The 25,958-nt window shown below is 38.4% G+C and overlaps 1 protein-coding gene across 8 annotated transcripts in view; it reads right to left on the bottom strand.

Annotated features, from left to right (window-relative positions):
- Positions 1 to 1,037: 1,037 nt before the first annotated feature.
- Positions 1,038 to 25,958, bottom strand: part of USP9X (ubiquitin specific peptidase 9 X-linked) — a 147,406-nt gene continuing 122,485 nt past the window's right edge. For 4 of the 8 annotated variants that reach the window (XM_019019262.4, XM_055376429.2, XM_019019261.4 and 1 more), the window contains exons 33-45: positions 22,174 to 22,347; positions 19,095 to 19,236; positions 17,152 to 17,905; positions 16,460 to 16,583; positions 15,211 to 15,436; positions 14,577 to 14,706; positions 10,416 to 10,601; positions 8,852 to 9,072; positions 8,677 to 8,765; positions 4,391 to 4,547; positions 3,973 to 4,233; positions 3,206 to 3,301; positions 1,038 to 1,410 (exon numbers count right to left, since the gene is read on the bottom strand). In XM_019019262.4, the coding sequence (XP_018874807.2) occupies positions 1,273 to 1,410; positions 3,206 to 3,301; positions 3,973 to 4,233; positions 4,391 to 4,547; positions 8,677 to 8,765; positions 8,852 to 9,072; positions 10,416 to 10,601; positions 14,577 to 14,706; positions 15,211 to 15,436; positions 16,460 to 16,583; positions 17,152 to 17,905; positions 19,095 to 19,236; positions 22,174 to 22,347 (2,698 nt within the window). In that variant the 3' untranslated portion in view covers positions 1,038 to 1,272. The remainder of the gene's footprint in view (positions 1,411 to 3,205; positions 3,302 to 3,972; positions 4,234 to 4,390; positions 4,548 to 8,676; positions 8,766 to 8,851; positions 9,073 to 10,415; positions 10,602 to 14,576; positions 14,707 to 15,210; positions 15,437 to 16,459; positions 16,584 to 17,151; positions 17,906 to 19,094; positions 19,237 to 22,173; positions 22,348 to 25,958) is intronic. The other 4 variants (XM_055376430.2, XM_055376431.2, XM_004064019.5 and 1 more) reach the window with 1 other exon arrangement.

Genomic DNA, 25,958 nt, shown 5'->3' with positions numbered 1-25,958 from the left:
TCAAATGTTTATTCTGAAATTGTGATATCTCAATTATATTAACCAGTAGTTTCTTTTTTAATGAGACCCTGCTTTGAACGTTAAACGTTTTGGAATAATGGAAAAGGAGCTAGGACAATTCTTGCTTTCAAGTAAAATTGTGACTGAGCAGAAAATCAGCCAGCTATCTTGGTGCAGAGAGGTACTCCAAGTACCGTGGGGTTCTGATGACTTCCACGTCACCGGGATCCAACAGAAGGAAAGTTTTAGAAGATTCACCTAATAAACTCTACCAAAGAAACAAAACAAGCACACCAAATACAGTCTTCTATTATGCTCCAGCATCTTGGCATAGCAAATTTTTGCATATTTGTTTTAAATCTTTAAAAATTCCCATTACTGATACGTAAGTGTTCTTTATCCCACCCAGAGATTGAACTGTCAAACATTATATATAAGGAACATATGTGCAACTGAAAATAGCCTGTTTGTCACATTTCTCCCCTTGTTTTATATTTTAATATTCTAGGTGTAAGAAGTAAAAGCTCTGAGTAATACAGCTGTCACTTCTCAGACAACTGCTGTCATTATGGTAACTTTTTCCTCATTGGCTACACTAACTTGGTGTGAAGCCATGCTAAATGTTACAGCATAACTATAGCTTCAAAGTGATTAACCTAATATCAGAATAAAAAGGCAATGAAAAAAATCTAGAAACAGTGTTACATTACCAATTTTCCACATCAACCAAATAATTTAAAGGTTACCAGCCTTACATTGCTCATAGCAAAATTGACTCCAATGGCAAAGAATTAACATGAAACTATTGGTGTGGCTGACATGGATGGGCTCTGTTTTGTTGCTGTTGGGTTTTTTTTTTTTTTTTTTTTTGTAAAGGAGCTGATCCAACTGCCATGAGGCAGGCAACACTGGTTGCAGAGTGCAGTGGGTATAACAAGAAAATTAACTTTTGTAGTTTGTGTAGATCTGTGAGTCTCATCAAGAAAAAAGTTTCTTGCTTAAGAATTAACAGTCAACATTAATATACTATATACACCTTTGCCATTTACACATTAGCATCAGGCCATTTATTACAAAACACTATACACTTTCCACTGCAGGCGGGTTATATATTGACAGCAAATTTCTGCAGATAAGACAGTGAATAAACTCTCCACTCCATGTTGATTAGGAATAGTTTTTCTAGTTTTAAATATTAGCCAGACACAGAAAAAGGTTGGACTGTAAGGCCTGGGTGCACAGTCTTGATGGAACCAGTTAATTATGTGCATTTCATTGATCCTTGGTTTGAGGTGGGGATACTTCTTCACTGCCTTCATAATTTTCTTGTGCTCGTTGGCCAGTTCTCTGAGGGTTGTTCATGTGATGTGCTGCTGGGCCTGTATATGGCTGTCCATGCACATGGTTATTCTGGGAAAGGAAGAGATCTGTATGTTAAAACTTTTCACATAGTAAAACAACTTCAAAATCATGGTCTGAAGTCTCTGGAAATGTATACTTTTATTCTTGGGACTTACTCTGTAAATACCCTTGGACTACTATAGTGCAAAACAAAAACAAAAACAAAAACAAAAAAAGGCTTGAAAAACGTAGTGTAAATGCAAACCCCAAAACCCTGAATAAGAGCAGTGATTGTGTAGGTCCACATAAATCTTTGGCCAAAGTGATTTTTAGTGCCAAAAATTATTTAGACTCAAGTCTGGCAAATAAAGGATTAACCCACTGTTGCTCTTGGTAAAAAATTTTCAGAGAATGATCTATGAGCATCTATTGACTCTTCCACATGCTAAATCCGATTGACTAACCATGATGTAAGATATACAGGAGCAGTAACCCTGAACTCACAATAATGCTGATTAAAAACAGAACAATGTTCAAGATGATAAAGTAACCAGGCATGATTAACATAAGAGCTTTCTCAGGGTCAAAGGAAGTTAACCTTCCTTGTGGATTTTGTTCCTTAACCTTTTAAAATGTCTGAACCCTACAGTGCTCTCATTTTTCTGTACGTGCTCCATCAGCCAAGCCAAGATTTTAGGCTCAACTTTTTTTTTTTTTTTTTTTTTTTTTTGAGATGGGAGTTTCACTCTTGTTGCCCAGGCTGGAGTGCAATGGTGCTATCTCGACTCACCACCACCTCTGCCTCCTGGGTTCAAGAGATTCTCTTGCCTCAGCCTCCCGAGTAGCTGGGATTACAGGCATGCGCCACCATACCCGGCTAATTTTGTATTTTTAGTAGAGACAGGGCTTCTCCATGTTGGTCAGGCTGGTCTCAAACTCCTGACCTCAGGTGATCCACCTGCCTCAGCCTTCCAAAGTGTTGGGATTACAGGCATGAGCTACCGCGCCTGGCCAGGCTTTACTTTCTATAGATGAAAATAGGTATGCTGAATGTGTACTTCCTAACTATTCAGTTTGCTTCTATGTACACAGTGAAATGTAAGAAAGAATGCCTGAAATGTTTCTCCAAGTATGGTTCCTGGACCACCAGCAGCATCACTTGGGAACTTGCTAGAAATGTACATTTTCCAGCCCCTTGAAGACCTATGAAATCAGACACTTTAGGGTAGCATCTAGCTCTCTGCTGGAGCAAGCCTTCCAGGGAGACTCACACCTGTTCAAGTTTGAGTACCACTGCCTCACAAGAGCTGATTTAGTCACATTTTGGTTTCAGAAAGAAAAAGTTATCATTTAGAATGTTTCTTCATCTCATTTCTTTTGCTATTTATTTACTAGTTTACTTACTTTAATCACCTATGGAAATCTACCCAAATCCTTTTTTTCCCCAGTGATTTTTACCATCACTGAAACCTGTGGCTAAGTAACCAAGGACTTCTTACTTCATTGCCATATATTAATGTTTTTGGAATCCAGGTGAAGATTTTACCTCACCGGAAATGTCACCACAATCCTTTGCACTAAACAATGATCATTTTATGTTGATATAAATTCTCATACAGTTTTATTAACTACTAGCACAAGAAGGACACCTTCTTGACAAGGAAAACCCTACAGTGGTTAAGTTCAAACATGTTACACCATGACCCCCACTCCAAACCATCCCTCTTCTGGATCATGCTCCCAAAGCTAGTCTAGATAATCCTACTTCTTACTTTGTAGTCACAACAAACAATTGAGCCATCCTCTAAAATTAAGCATAAAACCCAGTTCTAGGGGATAAAACCATAAACTGACTCCTGTTTACCTGTTGATACTGAGATCCAGGTGAATGGGGGTACAATGGGGCATCTTCAGGTGGAGGCGACTCATGTTCATCTGGAGCATCTTGGTCATCTGGCTCCTAATTTTGAATATTTCAAGATAAAAAATTATGTAGGCAAACTCAAGTTTACTTTTAACTTTTTCTATTTGAAATAAATTTTAAAAATCTACAAAACTGACCCATTAGCAACTTTTCTTTTACTGCAGATAAAGAACTTGGGGAAAAAACAAAAAAACAAAACAAAACAAAAAACCTGATTTGCATTCTCTCAGAACTACTACATTTCAGGCAATTTCACAGAAATTTCTCCAAAAGAAAGCTCCCTTCGTTAGCTTAAAATGACATAGAATAAACATTCTTTTCTTTTCTTTTTTTGAGATGGAGTTTCACTCTTGTCACCCAGGCTGGAGCCCACTGGCACGATCTCCGCTCACTGCAATCTGTGCCTCCTGGGTTCAAGGCATTCTCCAGCCTCAGCCTCCCAAGTAGCTGAGATTACAGGTGCCTGCCACCACGCCCAACTAATTTTTCTATTTTTAGTAGAGATGGGATTTCACCTTGTTGGCCACGCTGGTCTTGAACTCCTGACCTCAGGTGATCCGCCTGCCTCGGCCTCCCAAAGTGCTGGGATTACAGGCGTGAGCCACCGTGCCCAGCCGAATAAACATTTTTCAAAACCCAAAACTTCAACATAATCTTTTAATAATATCATTAATACATAAACACTGGCCTATAAAATAATGAATTACTTTGCTCTCTTCCATTTCTATCTGCTGCACACTGGTGGCTTTTTTTACCTCCTCTGGACAGAGTTCACAAGCTTTTGCAAGTGTCATCCTAGCACTATGTGATCTCTCCAAGAAATAACCATTGGACGTTTCATTGCTTTGCACTGGGGGAGACCAATTGTTGTAAGTGTACTGAGGATTGCCAGTATATGGTCTTCTTTCAAGTTCATCTCCAAGCCATTCCACTGCCCAGGTCCACTTTCTTTTAAGATCTCCATTGCCCTGCAAAAGAAAATAAAACCATATAGATAAGAGGATTTGGAATACTTCAAAGTTAACTTAAAATGACAACCCCAAGTTCTCATGATTCTCTTCTTTTAAAACAGAATCCTTAATTCTGATTAAGATTTCTACAAAATTATAAGAAAAAAATCCTCACCTGCAGGATTTGGTAAGCAACAGGACAGTTACTAAATAGAGCTACCATACATTTTATACACTGGTATGCTCTTTTTTGATAGTGATTCTTAGAGCGCTGGATTGTGTCAAACAGCCCATCTCGGTCATCTGGAATTCCTTTCAGTGCATTATGAATTCTGAAAGAGAACCAGATATAAAATAAAAACATCTAAAATCTAATAACTAATATATACTGACTGCCTACTATGTGCCACTCAATAATATCTTTTAGTCATTTAATCTAACATTAGACAATAGGTACTATTATTAAACCTTTATTTTTTATTTATTTATTTATTTTTGAGACGGCCTGGGCTGGAGTGCAGTGGCGCCATCTCGGCTTACTGCAAGTCCTGCCTCCCAGGTTCACGCCTCTCTCCTGCCTCAGCCCGACTACAGGTGCGTGCCACCACGCCCAGCTAATTTTTTGTATTTTTAGTAGAGACGGGGTTTCACCGTGTTAGCCAGGATGGTCTCGATCTCCTGACCTCATGATCCGCCTGCCTCGGCCTCCCAAAGTGCTGGGATTACAGGCATGAGCCACTGCGCCTGGCCTTATTATTAAACCTTTTAACAGGTGAGAAAATTGGCACAGAGTTACACAGCTTGCCGAGGTCATATAGCTGCGGAGCAGTGTGACTCCAGAGTCTGAGCTCTTACTAACTTATTACCAGTCCAAAATAATTCTGCCATGTATGTAATTTAAACACATTACCTGAAGTGAATTCAGGACACTCAAGAGTAATGCAAACTTTAAAAAAGTTAATAACTAAGTTTATGACTGCTGTAGTCGAGCGTAATTTGCTACACATCAATACCTTTTACAAAACTGCATCTCTGAAGGCAAGTTAGGACTGAGTGACATAATTTGGAGGTACAGTATTTGAATTCTAATAATGAGAATACACGGCAGGCAAAGCATTTTGACAGGCAATAGTACAATTTGGCTGATTTGCCAATAACACAGGATTTCATTTCAGTTTCTCCCAAACTACAACAGAGTAATAATACAAAGCCAACTAGTCCTGTCTTTCCCTGAACTAACTTAAAACATGATTGTAGGGGCACAAACATGACTTGTTTCTTTTGTGTTAAAAAGATTATGTGCCAGTAAATAAAATGTGGTGTATATATATCCATAAAACAAAATATTACTCAGCTATAAAGTAATGATACATGCTATAACATGGATGGACTCTGAAAACATTAAGCTAAGTGAAAGAAGTCAGACACACAAATTGCATGATTTCATTTTTACCAAATGTCTGGAAGAGGCAAATCCACAGAGACAGAGAACAGATTAGTGGTTGCCAGGGTTAGAAGGAATGGTGAGTGACTGCTTAATTGGGTAGGGGTTTCCTTTTGGGGTAATAAAAGAAAATGTTCTGGGATGGGCACGGTGGCTCACACCTGTAATCCCAGCACTTCGGGAGGCCGAGGTGGGCAGATCACGAGGTCAGGAGATCGAGACCATACTGACTAACACGGTGAGACCCCGTCTCTACTAAAAATACAAATAATTAGCCGGGCATGGTGGCGGGCACCTGTAGTCCCAGCTACTTGGGAGGCTGAGACAGGAGAATGGCGTGAACCGGGGAGGTGGAGCTTGCAGTGAGCCGAGATCGCGCCACTGCACTCCAGCCTGGGCGACAGAGTGAGACTCCCTCTCAAAAAAAAAAAAAAAAAAAAAAGTTCTGGAATCAGATAGTGGTAATGGCTATATAACATTGTGAATGTACTAAAAGTCACTGAATTGTATACTTTGAAATGGTGAGTTTTGTTACGTAAATTTTACCTCAATTAGAAAACATAACCTGGACACTGAGAATTTAAAGATTCTAATATACACTATGTATTTTACTTAATAGTATGTTTAAAGTCAAAGTAAGATTTTTTTCCTCCATCAAATGCATTCATGATTTCCAAACAAAACAGATTACTTCAACAATTTTGCAAAGCTTAATCATTTCAGACAAATCAACCATGTTCAGGCCCTCTTGCTGTTTCATCTGAAACACTACATATAAATTGCTTTTACCTTCAGTTTTTTCAAGTAACAATGAAGTGGTAAATCATTATTTCTGCCATATCATATTTTCTCCTCATTAGCATCAACTGCTCTCAAATGCCATTTTTATTACTACTATCTTCACTTGCCTTATTACCTGATGCCAAGCAGTGCTGGGCACATGGTAGACACTCTATAAATATTTGAACATTGTTTACTGAATGAACTAAAAGCTCTTTATGAGAAAATTATTTTCACGTTTGGGCCAGTGATTCATGTAACAGTATCTTACTCATCTGATTACACAAAAGTGTAATTCCCACATTTATTCTAGCACGTATGTCTTTGCCATTATCACTTGCTCTAATCAAACAAGAGCTAAGATGTGATTAACTGGTTTAAAACTGTAAGTTCTTACAGTATTTTCTTTTTTTAAAAAATAGAGGCAAGATCTTGCTATGTTGGTCAAGCTGGCCTTGAACTCCTGGTCTCAAGCAATTCTCCTGCCTTGGCCTCCCAAAGTGCTTATTACAGGGGTAAGCCACTGTGCCCAGAAATACAGCATTTTTAAAAAAGAAAATACTAAAAGTTAGATTTCATTAAAATCCACTCTGAAGGAAGCTTTCAAATCCTATGAACATATTTAGAAGGGCACTGAATACTGCCTGAATAAATGACTATAATTCTGAGCTACTATCTTTTGTGTCTCACGAAAATTGATTTTTGGTTTAATGCTATTTTTACAGTATTTGTTTGAAATCTATTATGGTAAATTTGGAGATAATTTGAAAATACTAAGTTGCAAATTCTGGCTTTCGCAATCCCCACTACAACTCCAGATTGTTACTTCTCTTTAAGCATTTTGTTGTTACAGAACTTGTTTTTAAGTTTGTTTTATTACCTTGGCAGATGGGAGGCAAACTGTGACACAGACTTTGAATTGTTTTCCCAAACAAACTATTATACTATCTTCCATGTGGGAAGGGAAGTTCTAAAACCTGGCAGTGCTGTCAACTAATACCATAATTTATCATCAATTATATAACTCTTGGGATTAAAGATAATATATTCAACTTTTACTACAAAAAAAACCCCAAAAACAAATAGAAAAATTCTAGTGAAAGTTTGAGGGCCAGTTAAGCTGGATAACCTTAGTTTTTACGGGGGAAAAAAGTTAACATTCTAAAAGTTCTCATAAAAACTAATTATAATTGATCCCCTCATTATTCATGAATTCCACATTTGTGAATTTGCTTACTTCCTAAACTTTATTTATAACTGCAAAATCAATCATCAAGGTGCTTTCTTCGTCATCTGTGGACATATACAGAGCAGCAAAAATATCAAGTTGTCCAACACAAACATTCCTAGCTGAAGTCCAGAAGAGTGTCATTCTGTCTTGTTTCAGCTTAAACTGTAAACAAGTGTCCTTCTTCATGGTGTATTTAGTGCCACATTTTCCACATATTTGTGCTTTTGCTGGTTATTTTTATGTTTAAAATGACCCAAGTATATAATGTTGAAGTGCTATCTAATGTTCCTAACCACAAGAAGGCTGTGATGTGCCTGCCTTATGCAGAATGCGTTGAGAAGCTTAAGTTCAGGCTTAAGTTACAGAGCTGTTGGCTGTGAACTTTATGAGTCAACAAAATATATTAAATGACTTTAAGTAGAAACACACATACAACAAGGTTATGTATTGACTGGTTGATAAAAATGTAAACAGAGGCTTACAGAAACCTAATTCTGTATTTCCTCCTAGGAGTAATGGTTCAGTATTTGCTAACTCAGTGTCTGTGGTGACTTTACAGAATATAAGTACCATGAAAAATGGAAACCGTACTTACCTAAAGACTTTTTACATATACTATTATACTTCATGTGACTAATGACTAAGTTGCTTCAAGTGACTAATTCTAAAACAAATGTAATCTAATCATAAAATAATCCTCGGGCATCATTAATGAAATTCAAATATTTACCAAATGCCCAAGCTAGCTCCTCCTTTAATTAAAAAAGTCATTCTAAAGAAACAGGCTTATTAAGTATGAAACTTGGGCAGTGAGAAAAAAGAATAAAAAAGGAAATAAAATTCTGAGGAAAAGGGGAGAACTTGTTATTTACCCTTGTCCTAGGTTTAAGATAAAACATTCACTAGAACTCCAATAGGTTAAAAAAAAATGTGGTGACTGTCAATTTCAGTTAACTCTAACACCTGGGCAAGCCTAATTGTTTCCAGTCACAAAAAGAGTATCCACCTGTGAGTTTGCCAGGAGTCCTCAATCAGTAAGATTTGCAAAAGCAGATCCAAATAGGGCCGCAGTTCATAGGTATAGGAATATGCAACCTAAAAACAAGTAAGACATGGTGAGTAACTTAATGAAAGGAATAACAAATCAAATTATAAACATACAAATGTTATTTTCCTTTTACCTGCCAGAGAAGTTCACTGAGGACAGTAGATGAGAACTGAGGATTCTCCCAGCAGCAAAAACGAAGCAATTTGACGGTTTCCTCTGAATTACTGCAGTCTTCAATGATTTTCTTCACATAACTTGTTCTCACAAATAAAATGTCTGCCACATTCTGCTGAATTGGCATTATAGGTTGTGATAAATTAGGATCACCAAAAGGATTGGGAAGAGGAGGATTACCTAGAATACAGATTTGTCACCAATAAAAAACTAATAAGCTTCTTCACAATAGTAATACACAACTTTCACGACAGAAAATAGCCTATAATTTTTTTTTTTTTTTTTTTTTTTTAAGATGGAGTCTCGCTCTGTCGCCCAGGCTGGAGTGCATTGGGGCGATCTCAGCTCACTGCAACCGCCACCTCCCAGGTTCAAGTGATTCTCCTGCCTCAGCCTTCCGAGTAGCTGGGACTACAGGTGCACGTCACCACGCCTGGCTAATTTTTTTGTATTTTTGTAGAGACGGGGTTTTGCCATGTTTGCCAGGCTGGTCTTGAACTCTTGACCTCAAGTGACCCACCCACCTTGGCCTCCCAAAATGCTAGGATTACAGGCATGAGCCACTACGTCTGGCCAAATGTTTTATTTTAGAGAAATAACATTTTAAATCAAGTTTCCTAAGCACAACGAAGAAAGTAACATTATGCATTATAACGATCAGATAGATACACCAAGATATAAAAATGCAAAATCTAAATATAAAAAGTTAAATTTTTTTTTTTTGACACAGGGTCTCATTGTGTCACCTAGGCTGGAGTGCAGTGGCGTGACCACAGCTCACTGCAGCCTTGATCTCCTGGGCTGAAGTGATTCTCCCACTTCAGTCTCCTGAGTAGCTGGGACAACAGGTGCACACCACCACACCCAGCCAACTTTTTTGTTGTTAATTTTTAGTAGAGATGAAGTCTCGCTATGTTGCCCAAGCTCAAACTCTTGAGCTCAAGTGATCCTCCTGCGTTGGCCTCCCCCAAAGCATAGGGATTACAGGCATGAGCCACTGAGCCCAGCCTAAAAAGTTAATTCCTAAACTATTTCATAAACATGGTATCAACCTCAGTCACAAGGAGACAGAAAAAAGATCCCCATTAAACACGTAAAAAAGGTACAGGGCTAAAATATTCCAAAGCAAAAATCTTCCTCCAGACTCTTAGTACTATATATGCCCAGCAGCATTTAAAAACTACCATAAAGAGGGCTGGGCATGGTGGCTCACACCTGTAATCCCAGCACTTTGGGAGGCCGAGGAGGGCAGATCACCTGAGGTCAGGAGTTCGAGACCAGCATGACCAACATGGCGAAACCCTGTCTCTGCTAAAAATACAAAATTAGCCGGGCATGGTGGTGGGCGCCTGTAATCCCAGCTACTTGGGAGGCTGAGGCAGGAGAATGGCTTAAACCAGGGAGGCGGAGGTTACAGTGAGCCGAGATCACGCCATTGCACTCCAGCCTGGGCAACAACAGCAAAACTCCGTCTCAAAACAAACAAACAAAACTAGTGTAAAGAATGGAGCATTCAAATTTACCATTGATTGAAGACTGCATTCTTGAAGAGACATTGCAACAGCGGATCAGCTGTGACACTACTGAGTATAATTTGCCTAATTCAGCATACTGGTATTTGATTGGAGGACCTGGACCTTCATCTAAAGACACAAGCATAAAAGTAGCAGGTACACTCAATTTCAGAAGCTGTGTCTTCTCTGCCACACCTACAACAAAAAGGAGTGAAGGGGAGAAGAAAGAGAGGGAGAAAAATATGAGGAAAAAATTAAGATGGCAAGGGCTTCATTAATAAAACAAGCAGTTATACAAAATATCTTGTCTATAATTTTTATGATCAGAAAAATTTTGATTTGTAATTTTATCACTTTTACTTAGCATTCAGAGAATTATTTTACTAGAAAAGAAAACTCACCCATTGAGTATAAGTATTAACATTGTTCAACAGTGACTATGACCATGACATTCCAATCACACTGGCTCACTGTAAGGAAGATGAACACTTTCTTTCTTTTTTGAGACAGTCTCGCTCTCTCACCAGGATGGAGTGCAGTAGCATGATCTCAGCTCACTGCAACCTCTGCCTCCCGGGTTCAAGCAATTCTCCTGCCTGAGCCTCCCCAGTAGCTGGACTACAGGCACGTACCATGCCCAGCTAATTTTTGTATTTTTAGTAGAGACGGGGTTTCACCATGTTGGCCTGGGTGGTCTCGTGATCTGCCCGCCTTGGCCTTCCACAGTGCTGGGATTATGAGCCACCACGCCCGACCAGAAGACGAACACTTTCTACAGCCTGGAGAGTCTAAAGGTACTAACCAAGACTGCGACCCTCATTTGTAAGGAGGATGAAAACAACAAAATAACTACATTAAATGAGAAGCAAGAACTCTTTTATAAATTGCCTGCCTCTCTTCTTTCCTCTACAGCCAAACTTCTTGAAAAAGATACCTACATTTGGTCTCTCTACTTTCTCATTTTCTATTCCTCAACTCATGCCAATTTGGTTTTGGCCCCTCTTCACAGTAATAAGCTAAGGAGCAGCTCTCAAACCATAACCACTTCTTCCTCCCTGGATTCCTGATTTTCTTTCTACCTCTTTTTGTTCTTATTTGCGACTCCTCCTTCCTGTCTCTTAAAAACTGATGTTTCTCCAAGTTCCCATGCCAGGCTATCTTCTCACACTGATTTCCCTGGATGATCTAGCCCACGCTCACGGCTTTAATGTTCTAGATATTTTCATTCAGATGATTCAAAAACATTTCAAGACAAATTACTTACTGTTATACTGTATATCTCCATTTGGGTGTCACACAGGCTCAAACTCAATCTACCCAAACTGAACTCACCCCTTTCTTCCATTACACACGTTTCTCCTCCTGTGTTTCCCCTCAGTAAATGGTACCACTATCCACTCACAGTTGTTCATGTTAGAATTTTGGGCATCATTCTTCACATCTCTTCCCTGTCCCCTCCTTCTCTGAATATCCCATCACCAAACCCACTGATTCCACTTCTTATAAAAAGCACCATATATCTCTCTGTCCACTTGTATCTCCCTCACTGCCAGTTCTCCAGTACAGGTCACAATGATCTTATGTCTATAGATCATTTTAACACTCTCTGGGATCTTACTCCACTGCAATACATTCCACAGTGGCCACAGTGCTCTTTCTAGATGGTATTATCTGTTCAAAACCCTACAACGGCTCATCCAATGCCTCAGTCTCTCTCACAAGGCCTATTAGAACTGCATGATCAGAAACTCCTGCCATTCCCATCTTACATCAATTCTAGTCAGACTGGACAATTTTCATCCCATCCAATAAGCCACGCCAAGTTTATCAAGTCTTTGCATCTGCTGTTCACACTCTAGATGGAAAGCTCAACTAACCAATTCCCACGTTACATTCCCCATTAAGTCTTCTGCACTCCCCAAATCCCTTCAGGTACCATGCCCCCGTGATGCACTTTGCATTTTCCCTATTATAGCTATTAACATATTTTATGGCAACTACATTATTTGCTTCTATATCCCATTAGACAATCTTATTTATTGCCATATTCCCAAAAACATAATAAAAACAGGTCCACAACCTCTTATCTGAAATCCTAAGATTCCAAAAGCTATTTTAATTTTTAATTTTTTTTAAGATGGAGTCTCGCTTTGTCTCCCAGGCTGGAGTGCAGTGGTGTGATCTCAGCTCACTGCAACCTCCGCCTTCTGGGTTAAAGCGATTCTTCTGCCTCAGCCTCCTGAGTGGCTGGGATTACACGCATGTGCCACCACGCCCGGCTAATTTTTGTATATTTAGTAGAGACGGGGTTTCACCATGTTGGTCAGGCTGGTCTTGAACTCCTGACCTTGTGATCTAACTGCCTCGGCCTCCCAAAGTGCTGGGATTACAGATGTGAGCCACCGCGCCCGGCCCAAAAGCTATTATTATAACAAGTTTTTTTTTTTTTTTTGAGATGGAGTCTTGCCCTGTTGCCCAGGCTGGAGTGCAGTGGCGCGATCTTGGCTCATTGCAACCTCTGCCTCCCAGATTCAAGCCTCAGCCTCCCGAATAGCAGGGACTACAGATGCCCGCCACCACGCCCTGCTAATTTTTGTATTTTTAAGTAGAGATGGGGTTTCGCCATGTTTGCCAGGCTGGTCTTGAACTCCATACCTCAGGTGATCCGCCTGCCTCGGCCTCCCAAAGTGCTGGGATTACAGGCATGAGCCACCTCGCCCAGCCCAACAAAGTTTTTCATTAAGTTGCTGTCAAAATGTGGTTGGTGGGATAACCTAGCCCAAACTGACTAAAGGCTACTTATAGTCTTTATTTCTCCCTTCAGTATAAATATTCATATTTTACTGTAGAAATATTAATGTGTTCAATTGTAAGTTGTTGTCTCAGACCCTGCTATAGAGATGTTGATACATGCACTGCCTTGCTTTTCTTAAATCCAAACAATTCTCAATCCCAATGCATATCTGATCTTAAGGACTTCATATTAAGGTTTACAGGCCCTACAGTATTTGTTTTCAGCAGGAAAATTTTACAAGTAGGTTACATTATGGAACAATGATGTGTGCTTTGTGAACAGGCAATATCTAAAAGAGTTGAACAGAATAGGATTTTTCTAAATGTCTAAATTTGGCATTTTTAAGTTTGAAATACAGATTCCACTTATGCTTGTCTGTGTAATAAATATTCTCTTTCTCATCTACAAATACCCAAATATCTGCAATTACAGAAAAGACAAGGGAAAAGAAGACAAACTAAATAGACAAATGAAAAGTACAATCTCCCTTATGTTAAAAGGGCCATGGATCCAATGGTGATTAAGTAAGATCACAGAAAAAAACCTGAAATGACAGGTACGCCTGGATATAGAACTTCATTTTGGATATATGACTTTTTGGTTTGTTTGCTTTTTGGAGACAGGGTCTCATTCTGTTGCCCAGGCTGGAGTGCAGTGATGCAATCACGGGTCACTGCAGCCTCAACCTCCTTAGCTCAAGTGATTCTCCCACCTCAGCCTCCCAAGTAGCTAGGACTACAGGCATATGCCACTACACCCAGCTAATTTTAAAATTTTATTTTGTAGAGATAGGGTCTCCCTATGGTGCCTAGGTTAGTCTCCTGGGCTCAAGCAATCCTCTTGCCTTGGCCTCCCAAAGTGCTGGGAGTACAGGCATAAGCCATTGTGCCCGGCCCCTAAATTAATATTTTAAGCGAGTATTTATATTATCCATAATTGTAGTTTACTTAAACAAAAACTTATGTACAGACCAAGTCTGCTACCTAAATTTGGTGAGTATCACAACCATTTGGGGACCCCTTTGAAAACATGGATTCCCTGACATTAGCTTTGGGGATGCTGATTCAGTCAGTGTGAGAAGAGGCCTAGAAACCAGTATTTTCCAAAAGCAGCCAGATTTGGCACCACTGCATTAGGAGATTAAAAAAAAAAAAAAAAAAAAAATCAAAACACAGATTCTGACCTGTGTCTACTACAAAGACACATGCATAAACAAAGTAAAAGGTGAAAATGCCATGTTCAGATAAAATTCACAACAGGTTTTATGGGAAATTGTTTCTACTTCAGATCAGATTATATTTCATCACTTGACCTAAATGACTTCACAATTTAATATGATACATCAAAACAGAATTCTGAAAAACTTAAATTCTTACCTAAATTGGCATACATTACAAACAGGTTGAAATACTGCTGTAAATGACGCCCATGCTCTGAAACTTCCCTTCTCAAGAGATTTAGTACTGCTCTTAGTAAGTGATCACTCAAGCTTAAGTTGTCATAAGCCTGTAAAGGATAAAACATTACCTGTTTTACAGCAACAAGGTATATGTATACTTCTACTTGCATAAAAAGGACATGCACATATGCTGATACAGGCATACATTTATGGAAGGACTGATCACACAAACTAAACTATTTTGCTTCTTGGGAAAGGGAATGAAGATCAGAGGTGGATTTCATTATAATTTTTTACACTTGTAATTTTTTTAAAAAATCTAAGACTATTTAAAAAACCTTCAAAATAGGAAAAAATCTACTTAACAGTAAACTTATAATTAAGCTACTGCATGTAACCGAACAGAGAAAATTCTCTTACATTTTTAAAGAGCCAATAATTACTACTCATTGCCATGCAGTAATATTAAATGGAACTCACTGACATCATATTGTGTGTTTCTGTTAGGTAAACATATCAAGTGGATGCACATATGCTTGTGACTTCGACTTCCAGGAAACACAATTTATTTGTAAACATCTCATCATTTAGAAAGAAAGCTGTGCAATTACCTGACTAGAAGGTCCAGGAGAGGCAAAAGGTGAAGGACATGGCCCATCTTGCAAGGAAAAATGTGCAATAAAGACTATAAGTTTTGCAAACGCACCCCTGACTTCTGCACTAGGGCACTCCAGAAGGTATTCGGAGAAGCGATTTGAAACATTAAAAAGGACGTTATGAGCAAACCAAAAACGTACATTCTTGCTGTGACGAAGGAGAATACACAATGCATCATACCTAAAATAAAACAAAAAAACCTATGACTATTAATTCAATAACTTGTTCTCTATAGTAAAAGGATGAATCTCATTGAACCAAAAAAAAGACAAAGATCTTCCTCTACTGCTGGAGAGAACCAGCAAAGGTTGCTTCCAATATTAAAACAATAGATAAATACTATGACTTGGTCTATTCTCTCAGAGTTACCAAACAGGTGAAAGCTTGTCCTCTAAAAATCCATTAACAAACTCTTCCTAGGTTCAATGACAAAATACCACCCCCTTATCTTGACATATTCCTGAAATGAGTAAGTAAAAATTATTAAATCAATGTATTATAATTGGCCTCTATACTTTCACAATTAGAAACTTAAGAAAACCATTTTAATTTTTTACCCTTTTAATCGGTGTCAGAATTCAATCTAGGTAAGCTAAAACCTAATAAATTTCATAAGTAGCTTACACTTTTCAGTCTCATCTTGTAATCCTTGGTTTTGTTTGAGACAGGGTCTTGCTCTGCTGCCCAGGTTGGAGTGCAGTGGCACAGTCATGGCTCACTGCAGCTTCAACCTCCCAGGCTCCAGCGATCCTCCCACCTCAGCCTTCCGAGTAGCTGGAATTACAGGTGTGCACCACCATACTTGGGTAATTTTTAAAATCTTCTTTGAAGAGATGGGGGTCTATGTTGCCTAGGCTGTTCCTGAACTCCCGAGCTCAAGCAATCCTCCCACCCTGGCTTCCCAAAGTGCTGGGATTACAGGTGTGAGTCACTGTCTCCCAGTCTCATCTTCTAGTCTTTGGTGCAGGGATGTCAAAGATACGATACAAGGTAATAGAAGCAGAAGTCAGCTTCTGAATAACAAAAGGCCATGTTTAGACTAAGTAACTATTTTAATATGATTTCTCTATTGTGACCCAGAGTTTTTATTCTATATTCCAAACTTCAAACAAAATTCTCTTGGTTTAGAAAAACATAAAGCAATCTATTAAAGAAGCAAACCAAACATTAGTATAATAGGAATGAAAATCCAAAGCAATGTACCAATCACTGGCAGAGCCACGGACTACTTTCTTTGTGTGAAATCCTGTAGTAAAGAGGAACCTAGCAGCAAGTTGAATACTGATCATAGTGATTTCTTCTGCTTCAGGCAACAGGTGATCTTGCCCTATAAATAAAATGCAGATATAAAAACACATTTTTATTTTCCAACCCCATTTCCAAACAAGTCTGTGTTTCCATTAATTTTGAGAAGTCCTAAATTTGTTAAGAACCCTTCTCAGGCTACTTTAATTTAGACCCATTTATTTTTTTATTTTATTTTTTTGAGATGGAGACTCACTGTCACCCAGGCTGGAGTGCAGTGGCATCAATTTGGGTCACTGCAGCCTCCACCTCCCAGGTTCAAGCGATTCTCCTGCCTCAGCCTCCGGAGTAGCTGGGACTACAGGGAGTAGCTGGGACTACAGGTGCATGCCACCATGCCTGGCTAATTTTTATATTTTCAGTAGAGATGGGGTTTCACACCATGTTGGTCAGGCTGGTATTGAACTCTTGACCTCAGGTGATCCACCTACCTCGGCCTCCCAAAGTGCTGGGATTACAGGCGTGAACCACCACACCCAGCAATTTAGACTCATTTAAAGTGAAAACATTAATTTTATGAACTTAAACATGTTGACGCCTACTAGAAATTATTCTTTATTACTCCGAAGCTAAACTCTCTTGATACTCACCGGGAGGAGGGTTTAAGTAAACGCCATTACATGTAAGCAGTTTTTTCATAAACTGAAAATACTCCATACTGTACTGCATTCGGTTATGCATGAATTGTACGTTCTGTTTCCGTACACTTCTCTCAATGGCTGATGGCATAATAATCTGATGAGGTCTGGTGGTGATAGCAAGCTCTGATATATATCTTATCAACTCATCATCTTGGTCTATTGTGTCCATTCGTTCATAAAAAAGTATATAAGCATTCCACCACCTTTTCTGGCGCCTGTATGACATACGCTTCATCATGTGATCAAACACTTCTCCCATGTACTCTCCACCAAAACACTGGTTTTTCATTTCTTCGTCATCATCCATTTTACATTCTGTTACATCACCATCATCAAATTTATACCAGCGATTTCTCTCACCATCTCCACCATTCCTTTGGATGATGTAAGAATAATAATGCCCCCCACTCGCTTGACCACTGTGTACGAGCACACCCACAAGTCTGTATTTTGTGCTTCCTGCTGTCTCACTTTCAGACTGCTCACTCTGTTGTATCAACTGACTCTCTGGGTTTACATTATCCCCTTCCAGCTTTGCGACACCTGCAACTGTGTAAGGTTCCATGTCCAGCTCTCGAGGAAATTCAAAATAATCATTGAACTTGATTGCACATTCTCTTTCCCAGTCATAGTCAAATCGCTTTAGTTGTATAGCAAGAACAGGAGGTAATTTTTTAATCAGCAAGCGCTTTACGGTATCAACCTAAAATAAACAAGACAAAGTTACCAGATGTTCTATTAAAATCCACAGGAAAAAAAAAAACCCCAAGCAAACTTTTAAATGATATTAAGACTTATCTGAATTTTTAAGTATAAACAAATACATGACAATGAGCATAATCAAGATAATCCTATCAGCTGATTTAAATGCTGAAATTAATAATATGCAAATGGTAAGTTGTTGACTGGTTTCTGTCATTGTTATCTAGCCACTATTACCTGTTTGATGTTTACTGTTATTCCCACGAAGGTGGTTTCCTATGCACAAACCAAAGAACTACAATAACAATAAGAGTAGCTAATATTTGTTGGGTAATTCAGATGCCAGGTAATATATACTAAGTGCCGCACAAGTAAAAACATACCGAATCCTTACAACCTTCTCAAGTGTGTACTACTGAACCTTAAAAGATGAAAATTAGTAATCACAGAGAGGTCAAGTAACTTGCCTCAGGTCTCAGGAGCTGCAGGTGGCAGGCAGTATGGCTTTACAGCCCACAATCTCAATCTTTAAACTTCAGGACTTCTCTAAGTGGTGCATAAGGCCAAAACAACACAAGTGACTTGAGGGTGAAAAGGTTTGGGAGCTCCCAAAGATACACCTTATTCATTACTATAATGCGTGTGAATCATCTCTCTCAAAGAACTGCTAGTAAGTTTCCAAAATAAATGGTTTTATAACATAGGTGATAAAAGAAATCTTATGGGCCACTTGACTAGTCTAAAAGAAATCTTATGTGGTTCAATAAAGTAATTAATGGTTTCAGCAAATGTTTTGGTCTTGACAAGTAATCCTGGACATGACAGGAGAAATGTTTTCCTCTATCAGCTCTGTATCTTTGAGGGGTTCACAATGGCAATTTGTTTCTCGGTAGAGATGGAAAGTGTCTGTGTAACTTATATAAGAGAACGTGCTATCACGTTATGACTTTTAAAATTATTCACTCTTATTTACCTATTTTTATCTTATTTACCTAGCCCCTTTGGCACTACTTTTTTTCCTTCCTTGCCAAACCTTCTATTAGTTATCATATTGACTACTTCTCTGCTACCACTATACCAAAGTAGGAGAAAATAAAAATAGGGTGACTTGTGAGGACGAACCAAAAAAACCAATTTCTTCTAAATCCATTAAATGTAATAAAAATTAAACAAAACTGGACAGCCCGTACCTTTTTATTGCATTTTTCACAATGATATGCATTTGCACCTTCCAGTAAATCTCCTTTGACATACTGTTCCAAAGAATCAAGAAGATTTTGGTGATTTCTAATGTCTACGTTTAGGGTCGTAAAAGATTCTTCACATTCGTACCTAAAAACGATTTAAAAAAAAGGATTTATCCCTTAGTTTTGTAAACATTTTAGTTATGGACTTAATGTAAACTACATTTGCCTTTTTTTTTTTTTTAAATTATACTTTAAGTTCTAGGGTACATGTCCACAACGTGCAGGTTTGTTACATATGTATACATGTGCCGTGTTGGTTTGCCGCACCCATACATTTGCCATTTTTATAATGCAAAACCCGTAAGTCATAGAATGTTAGCAATAAAAAAGTTAACTTGATCAAGATTATTAGGTGAAATGGTATTTTAAAGTTGAATCTGTCTGGGCTCACAGCTTAATCTCTTTGTAGTATATGATGCTGCTTCTAGTGTTATCTGTTTAGATAGTAATTCATGCTGAAGCCAAAGCATGAATTTATTAAGTTCTGAAAATGATAAACTATGAATAAGCTAAATTTTTATATATTCTTCCTTTTCTGTAATGGAAGCCTTAGTAAAGCAAAAGTTTGAACACACAAATGAGTACAGGATTAGCAACCTGAGAAGGAGCTAGAATCCCAGTTTATGGTCATTTTCTACCAAAGAGACTTTCCAATTTCTGGTGAGACACATGCATAAATGCAAAACAAGGGATGCGAGGAATACATTATTAACCATTAATTCATCCAATGGATAGACTGAGAGTGCTTTCTATGTGTAAAAGCACTGAGGGATATTCAATGTTTAAGATAGTCCCTTATTTAAGGAATTTTAAACTCCGGAAAAAAGGTACACAAAGGCATTTATAAATTGTATGAATGGAATATAAAGCATGTATTAAGCAAATTGCTACTATATAATCAGGGAACAGCCCATAGAGGGAAAAAAGTTAGATCTTAGACTACACTTCAAAAGTAGGATATTCTTCAACACCTATAAAAAGAAGGTGTTCTAACATTAGAGGACAGCAAAGTCTTTCTGTAAAGGGCCAGATAGTAAATTTATCTTAGGCTTTGTGAAGCATATGGTCTCTGCAGCAAGTACAGATGCTCTTTGCTTATGAAATGGCTACAGCCCAATAAACCCATCATAAATTGAAAATATCATAAGCTGAAAATGCATTTAATACACCCAACCTACCAAACATCATAGCTTTAGCCTAGCTTACCCTAAATGTGTTCAGAACACTTATATTAGCCTACAGTTGGGCAAAATCTTGTAACACAAAGATTCATGTAATTCAATGAATACTGTACTGAGAGTGAAAAACAGAATGGTTGTATGGGCACTCAAAGTAGAGTTTCTTTTTTGTTTTTAATGAGGTGAGGTCTCACTCTGTCACCCAGGCTGGAATGTAGTGGCATGATCATAGTTCACTGGAACTTCTAACTCCTGGGCTCAAGCGATCCTCCTGACTCAGCCTCCCAAGCAGCTGGGACTACAGGAGTCCACCCCCATGCCCAGCTAGTTAAAAAAATAAGACTAGTTTAGCTGTTGATCAGGTATAAGGATCTGATTTCAAGACCATAATCTTTTGACATTTCACTTGCCAAAGAAAACCAGTGATTTCCAAATAATTTAGAAAATTGTCTAAAACTAAGGAGGAGTAACATGAACAAATGACCCCAAAGTTGGCTGTTTTTATCACTAATTAAAAACAAGGTTAAAATTTTATTTTATTGTTCACCTAATATAAAAGGCCTTTCAAAAGGACTAAAAGTTGCCTAGGCTAAGTGAGTAAGTATATTCCCTAATTATGAATGAGTGGTAAGACTATAACTTGCTAGAAATTTCTCATTTATATAGTATTACCTCTCACCCAATCATTTCCTGGTAATCAAAAACAAAACACCCCAACAAACCACATGTGTACTCAACCCATGACTATATTTAATACAGTTTGGATTGTAGAAAATACTATCTTACTGTGACATTTTGGTGAAAAACGCTGCAAATCAACATTAATCCATATTATAACAAGTCCCAAAATAAAACTTCCATGTGACAGGCATGTATATTTATCAGTAATGAACTCATTAACTATTTCTAATAGAAGCCCTTAATCAATTTTCAAGTCAAACAATTTGTTTTGTCAATGTTTTTCTTGTAAAATCTTTTTTTTACGATAGGTTTGATATGTTTTGTATACAAATATACCTTAAAGATAATGACAATAATCAATGCTATTTTAAAAGTCATTATTTCATTTGTATAGGAAACACTACCATAGCTTTGTCATCTTCTAAACTTACTGTATTTACACTATTATAATCACTCAAGTTCTAAGATAAAGGGCAAATTTACAAATAACACCTGTAGCTATATGCAAAATGCCATTTTATTTCCTCAGGAATAATCTTCTGTAAAAGAATATAAGAGTAGGTCGGGCGCAGTGGCTCACGCCTGTCATCTCAACACTTTGGGAAGTTGAGGTGTGACGACTGATTTTGAGGTCAGCAGTTTTGAGACCAGCTTGGGCAACAAGAGATCCGATCTCTAAAAAAATTTACAAATTAGCCAGGTGTGGTGGCACATGCCTGTAGTCCCAGCTATTTGAGAGGCTGAGGCAGTAGGATTGCTTGAGCCCACAAGTTCAAAGTTACTATGAGTTACGATCATGCCACTGAACTCCAGCCTAGGCAACAAAGAGAAACCTTGTCTCTTTCAAAAAAGAAAGAAAGAAAAAACAAGAGAAAGGAAAAGAAAAAGGAGAAAGGAAAGGAAAGGAAGAAAGAGACTGTAAGAGTATAATATAATAAAATGGCTAAGAGATCAGGCAGAGTAGAAGGAACTAAAAGTTAACTGACAAAAACAAAAAAAAGCCCCACAGCAGTAAGGTATGCAAAGTATATAAATCATTCTGTTTCAGGTATTTAGTAATCAGTGATATACTCCACTTTTGTATGTAAGTACTAGTAAAAATTTTATTTTTGTTAGTATATACATGGTACAACATATACTTTCAATGTGTAATTAGTACTTACCTATGTGGGCAGCCTTGGCAGATCTTCTGATCAGCAAAGGAACCTCCTAAGACTTTACTTAGCATAGCTGGATGTCCTAAAGCTTTTAAAGCTTCATCTAAACTATCCACCAATGAATTAAAAAATTCTAAAGCATCGTGTTGTTCACGCAGATTAACAGGCTCACCCCAAAGCCTAAGAAATGAATGAAATAAAACATGTAACATGTAACATTCACAGAACAATATGTACAACTATATTTTTCAGGGGGAAAAAAAAGCAACAAGACCACAAACAACAGTATATAAAACCGAGATTTTATTCCTCAATTACATGGAAAAAGTAGAAAAAAAAGAATGTGCTTTCCCTGTAGAATGTAGTGGGGTAAGAGAGTGAGCCTCATAGTAAAACTAGTACTCTAGCGGCAAAGAACTGCCACGAAACTAGTGGTGTAATTGATGGATAGTACGGCTCCAGGAAGGATGGTTGCTTCAGGTGGTATGACACATGCATGCATTTTGAATCCAATTAAAGACACTATTAAGATGAGGTGGTGGATCTCACTCTTATGTGGATGTTACAATCACTATTTTATTTCTTTCATTTTGCTTAAATTTTGGATTATAAATAGTAAAAAGATCAGATCTAGTTACTCTTAAATTTATTTTTTTCTCAAGTGAAGAGAGAAAGGTTTAACTTGTTCTAGAGTTAATCTCTTGAGTAATCTAAGAAAAGACACCATCACTACATACCACAAAAATGAGAACTCATACTGCTAAAACTCAGGCACTGCTGGAAACTATCAATAATACCTGATTTTGTATATACAGAATAATGTACATAGAGAATTTAAGTGTATTTGTTCTAAGCAAGAAATGACATTTTAAAGTATGCAAGAACTGTCTGTTTATACTTTTGTAAAACCTTTTCTACATAGCAAATAATCTGATCTCTATTATATTTTACACAAGTAAAAATTTGTATACAGTAAGTTTAAAATCAAATATATTATTTGTTAAAAATCAGCTTGTTTCATTACTGGAAATTACACCAGTCCGTTCTATTTACTTTCAAACCATATTCAACTCCTTAAACTTTCAAACATGTAATCAACCAATTTCAAAAGGGAAAAGGTACCCTTTATAAATCTGTTACGACACCAAGAAATCAAAATTAATATCACTTAATAATTAAGTGGATAACACATGCCTCCCAATACAGTGCAGTGAGAAACACAAAACATCAATTATGTAGTTTTATTGCCCCCACCCCCTCAACATTTAACATAAAGCTAATCATCAGGAAACAATCACACAAATCAAAAAGGACATTCTGCAAGACAACTGGCCTGGACTCTTTATAAAAATTTCAGTGCGATACAAGTCACAAGTTAGGGAGATTATTTTACATAAAACGCAACTAAAGAGCTAACAGCCAAATCCTTGTGATTCCTTCATGAGTATCAGATTGGGATAGAGAGATAAGTTATAAAGACCATTTTTGGGAAATCGGAATATATACTGATGAATATTAGAGATTAAAAATCGTTATTATATTACTTGGATATAATTGTATCATACATAAGTAGGAAAACTGCCTTATTCTGATATATGATCTCTTATAAGATATATGTTGAAGTATGAAGTATGAAGGGGTGAAGCGTCCTGTTTGCAACTTCACTATCAACTTAAGAAAAAAGGCCGGGCGCGGTGGCTCACGTCTGTAATCCTAGCACTTTGGGAGGCCGAGCCGGGTGGATCACGAGGTCAGGAGTTCGAGACCACCCTGGCTAACACAATGAAACTCTGTCTCTACTAAAAATACAAAAAATTAGCTGGGCATGGTGGCAGGCACCTGTAGTCCCAGCTACTCGGGAGGCTGAGGCAGGAGAATGGTGTGAACCCAGGAAGGGGAGCTTGCAGTGAGCCAAGATCATGCCACTGCACTCCAGCCTGGGTGACAGAGCGAGACTCCATCTCAAAAAAACAAAAAACAAAAAACAAACAAACAAAACTTAAGAAAAAAATAAACCAAAAACCAAGCACACATATGGCAAGCAAATATGGCAAAATGTTAATTAGTAAAACCGCATAAAGAATATAACATAAAGGTGATAATTATACCCCTTCTTCACCTTTTCTGTAGGTTTGAAACTTTTCAAAATAAAAGAGTGGGGTGAGGAAGTGTAGTTAACTAACCCGCTTGTGTCAAGAGTAGATTATGTGTCTAAAGTGTGGATAATCCAAAGTGCTAGTCTATACAAACCGAGCTCCACTAGCACAGGGAGTAACCGAAAAGTCAAAAAAGCAAAGGCATTACAAGAGAAAAAATTGTAACTGAATGACAAGACGAAAGTTTAAAAAGTGTAAGCCTCAGCTGGGCGCAGTGGCTCACGCCTGTAATCCCAGCACTTTGGGAGGCTGAGGCGGGTGGATCACCTGAAGTCAGGAGTTCAAGACCAGCCTGACGAATATGGTGAAACCCGGTCTCTACTAAAAATACAAAAATTAGCTGGGCATGGTGGCAGGCGCCTGTAATCCCAGCTACCAAGACAGGAGAATTGCTTGAACCCAGGGGGCAGAGGTTACCGTGAGCCGAGATCACACCACTGCACTCTAGCCTGGGCCACAGAGTGAGACTCTGTCTCAAAAAAAAAAACCCAGTATAAGCCTCTGTTTGTGTTCTTCAATTTGGAAGAGCATAAACAGAAATGCTAAAATAGCCTTAAGGCAGAGATGGAATTGGAATAACCTAGGGAAAGAAGACAGAACTGAAATAGTCAGAGAGGAGGGAGAATGGTATGCTGGGTGACGGGACTAAAAGCAAAATGAGAGATGGGAGGGAGGGTGGTCCACGCAAGACACTAGTACAGAGTAAGTAGAGGGCCTAGTTAGGGGAGGAAAAGAAATTTATACTGCTTTGTCAGAAGAAGGGAAGGCGGATCAGAGTATCAGGTGACCCTTCGTTCCCCGCTCCTCTCAGCTGGCCGGGAAGCACCTTGAAGGGATTCCAAGGAGGATTACTTACAAAACAAACCAAACCAAACCTCACTGCTATAAAGAATTATACCCCTTTTCATACACAGTAAGAGTTACGTGGTTGTACTGTAGTTATTTTAGCACAGTGCATGACGTAGTACTGACTTAAAGTCAAAGGAAACAAGATAAAAATGTAATCTGAGTTTTCTAACTTAAAAAGAAAATGGTGAGGGCAATTTTCCCTTTATAGATCTTTTCTAGCTATTAAATGAAAAAATAAAATATTGTTATTTTATAACCCTGAAGAAATACTGTATTAAGATAATGATAATTGGCCGGGTGCAGTGGCTCACGCCTGTAATCCCAGCACTTTGGGAGGCCGAGGCGGGTGGATCACCTGACGTCAGGAATTTGAGACCAGCCTGGCCAACACGGCGAAACCCTATCTCTACTAAAACTACAAAAAATTAGCGGGGTGTGGTGGGCCTGTCGTCCTAGCTACTTGAGAGGCTGAGGCTGAAGAATCGCTTGAACCTGGGAGGCAGAGGTTGCAGTGAGCTGAGATCGAGCCATTGCACTTCGGCCTGGGCAACAGAGCAAGACTCTATCTCAAAAAAAAAAGAAAAAAAAAAAAAGGCCAGGGAGCAGTAGCTCATGCCTATAATCCAGCACTTTGGGAGGCAGGCAGGTCACCTGAGGTCAGGAGTTCAAGACCAGACTGGCCAACATGGTGAAACCCCGTCTCTACTAAAAATACAAAACTTGGCCAGGCATGGTTGGCCCACGCCTGTAACCCCAGTAACCCTAGCTACTCAGGAGGCTGAGGCA

Source organism: Gorilla gorilla, chromosome X (assembly GCF_029281585.2).
Source record: "Gorilla gorilla gorilla isolate KB3781 chromosome X, NHGRI_mGorGor1-v2.1_pri, whole genome shotgun sequence".
Classification (NCBI taxonomy): Eukaryota; Metazoa; Chordata; class Mammalia; order Primates; family Hominidae; genus Gorilla; species Gorilla gorilla.
This window is presented reverse-complemented; position numbering and strand designations above follow the sequence as displayed.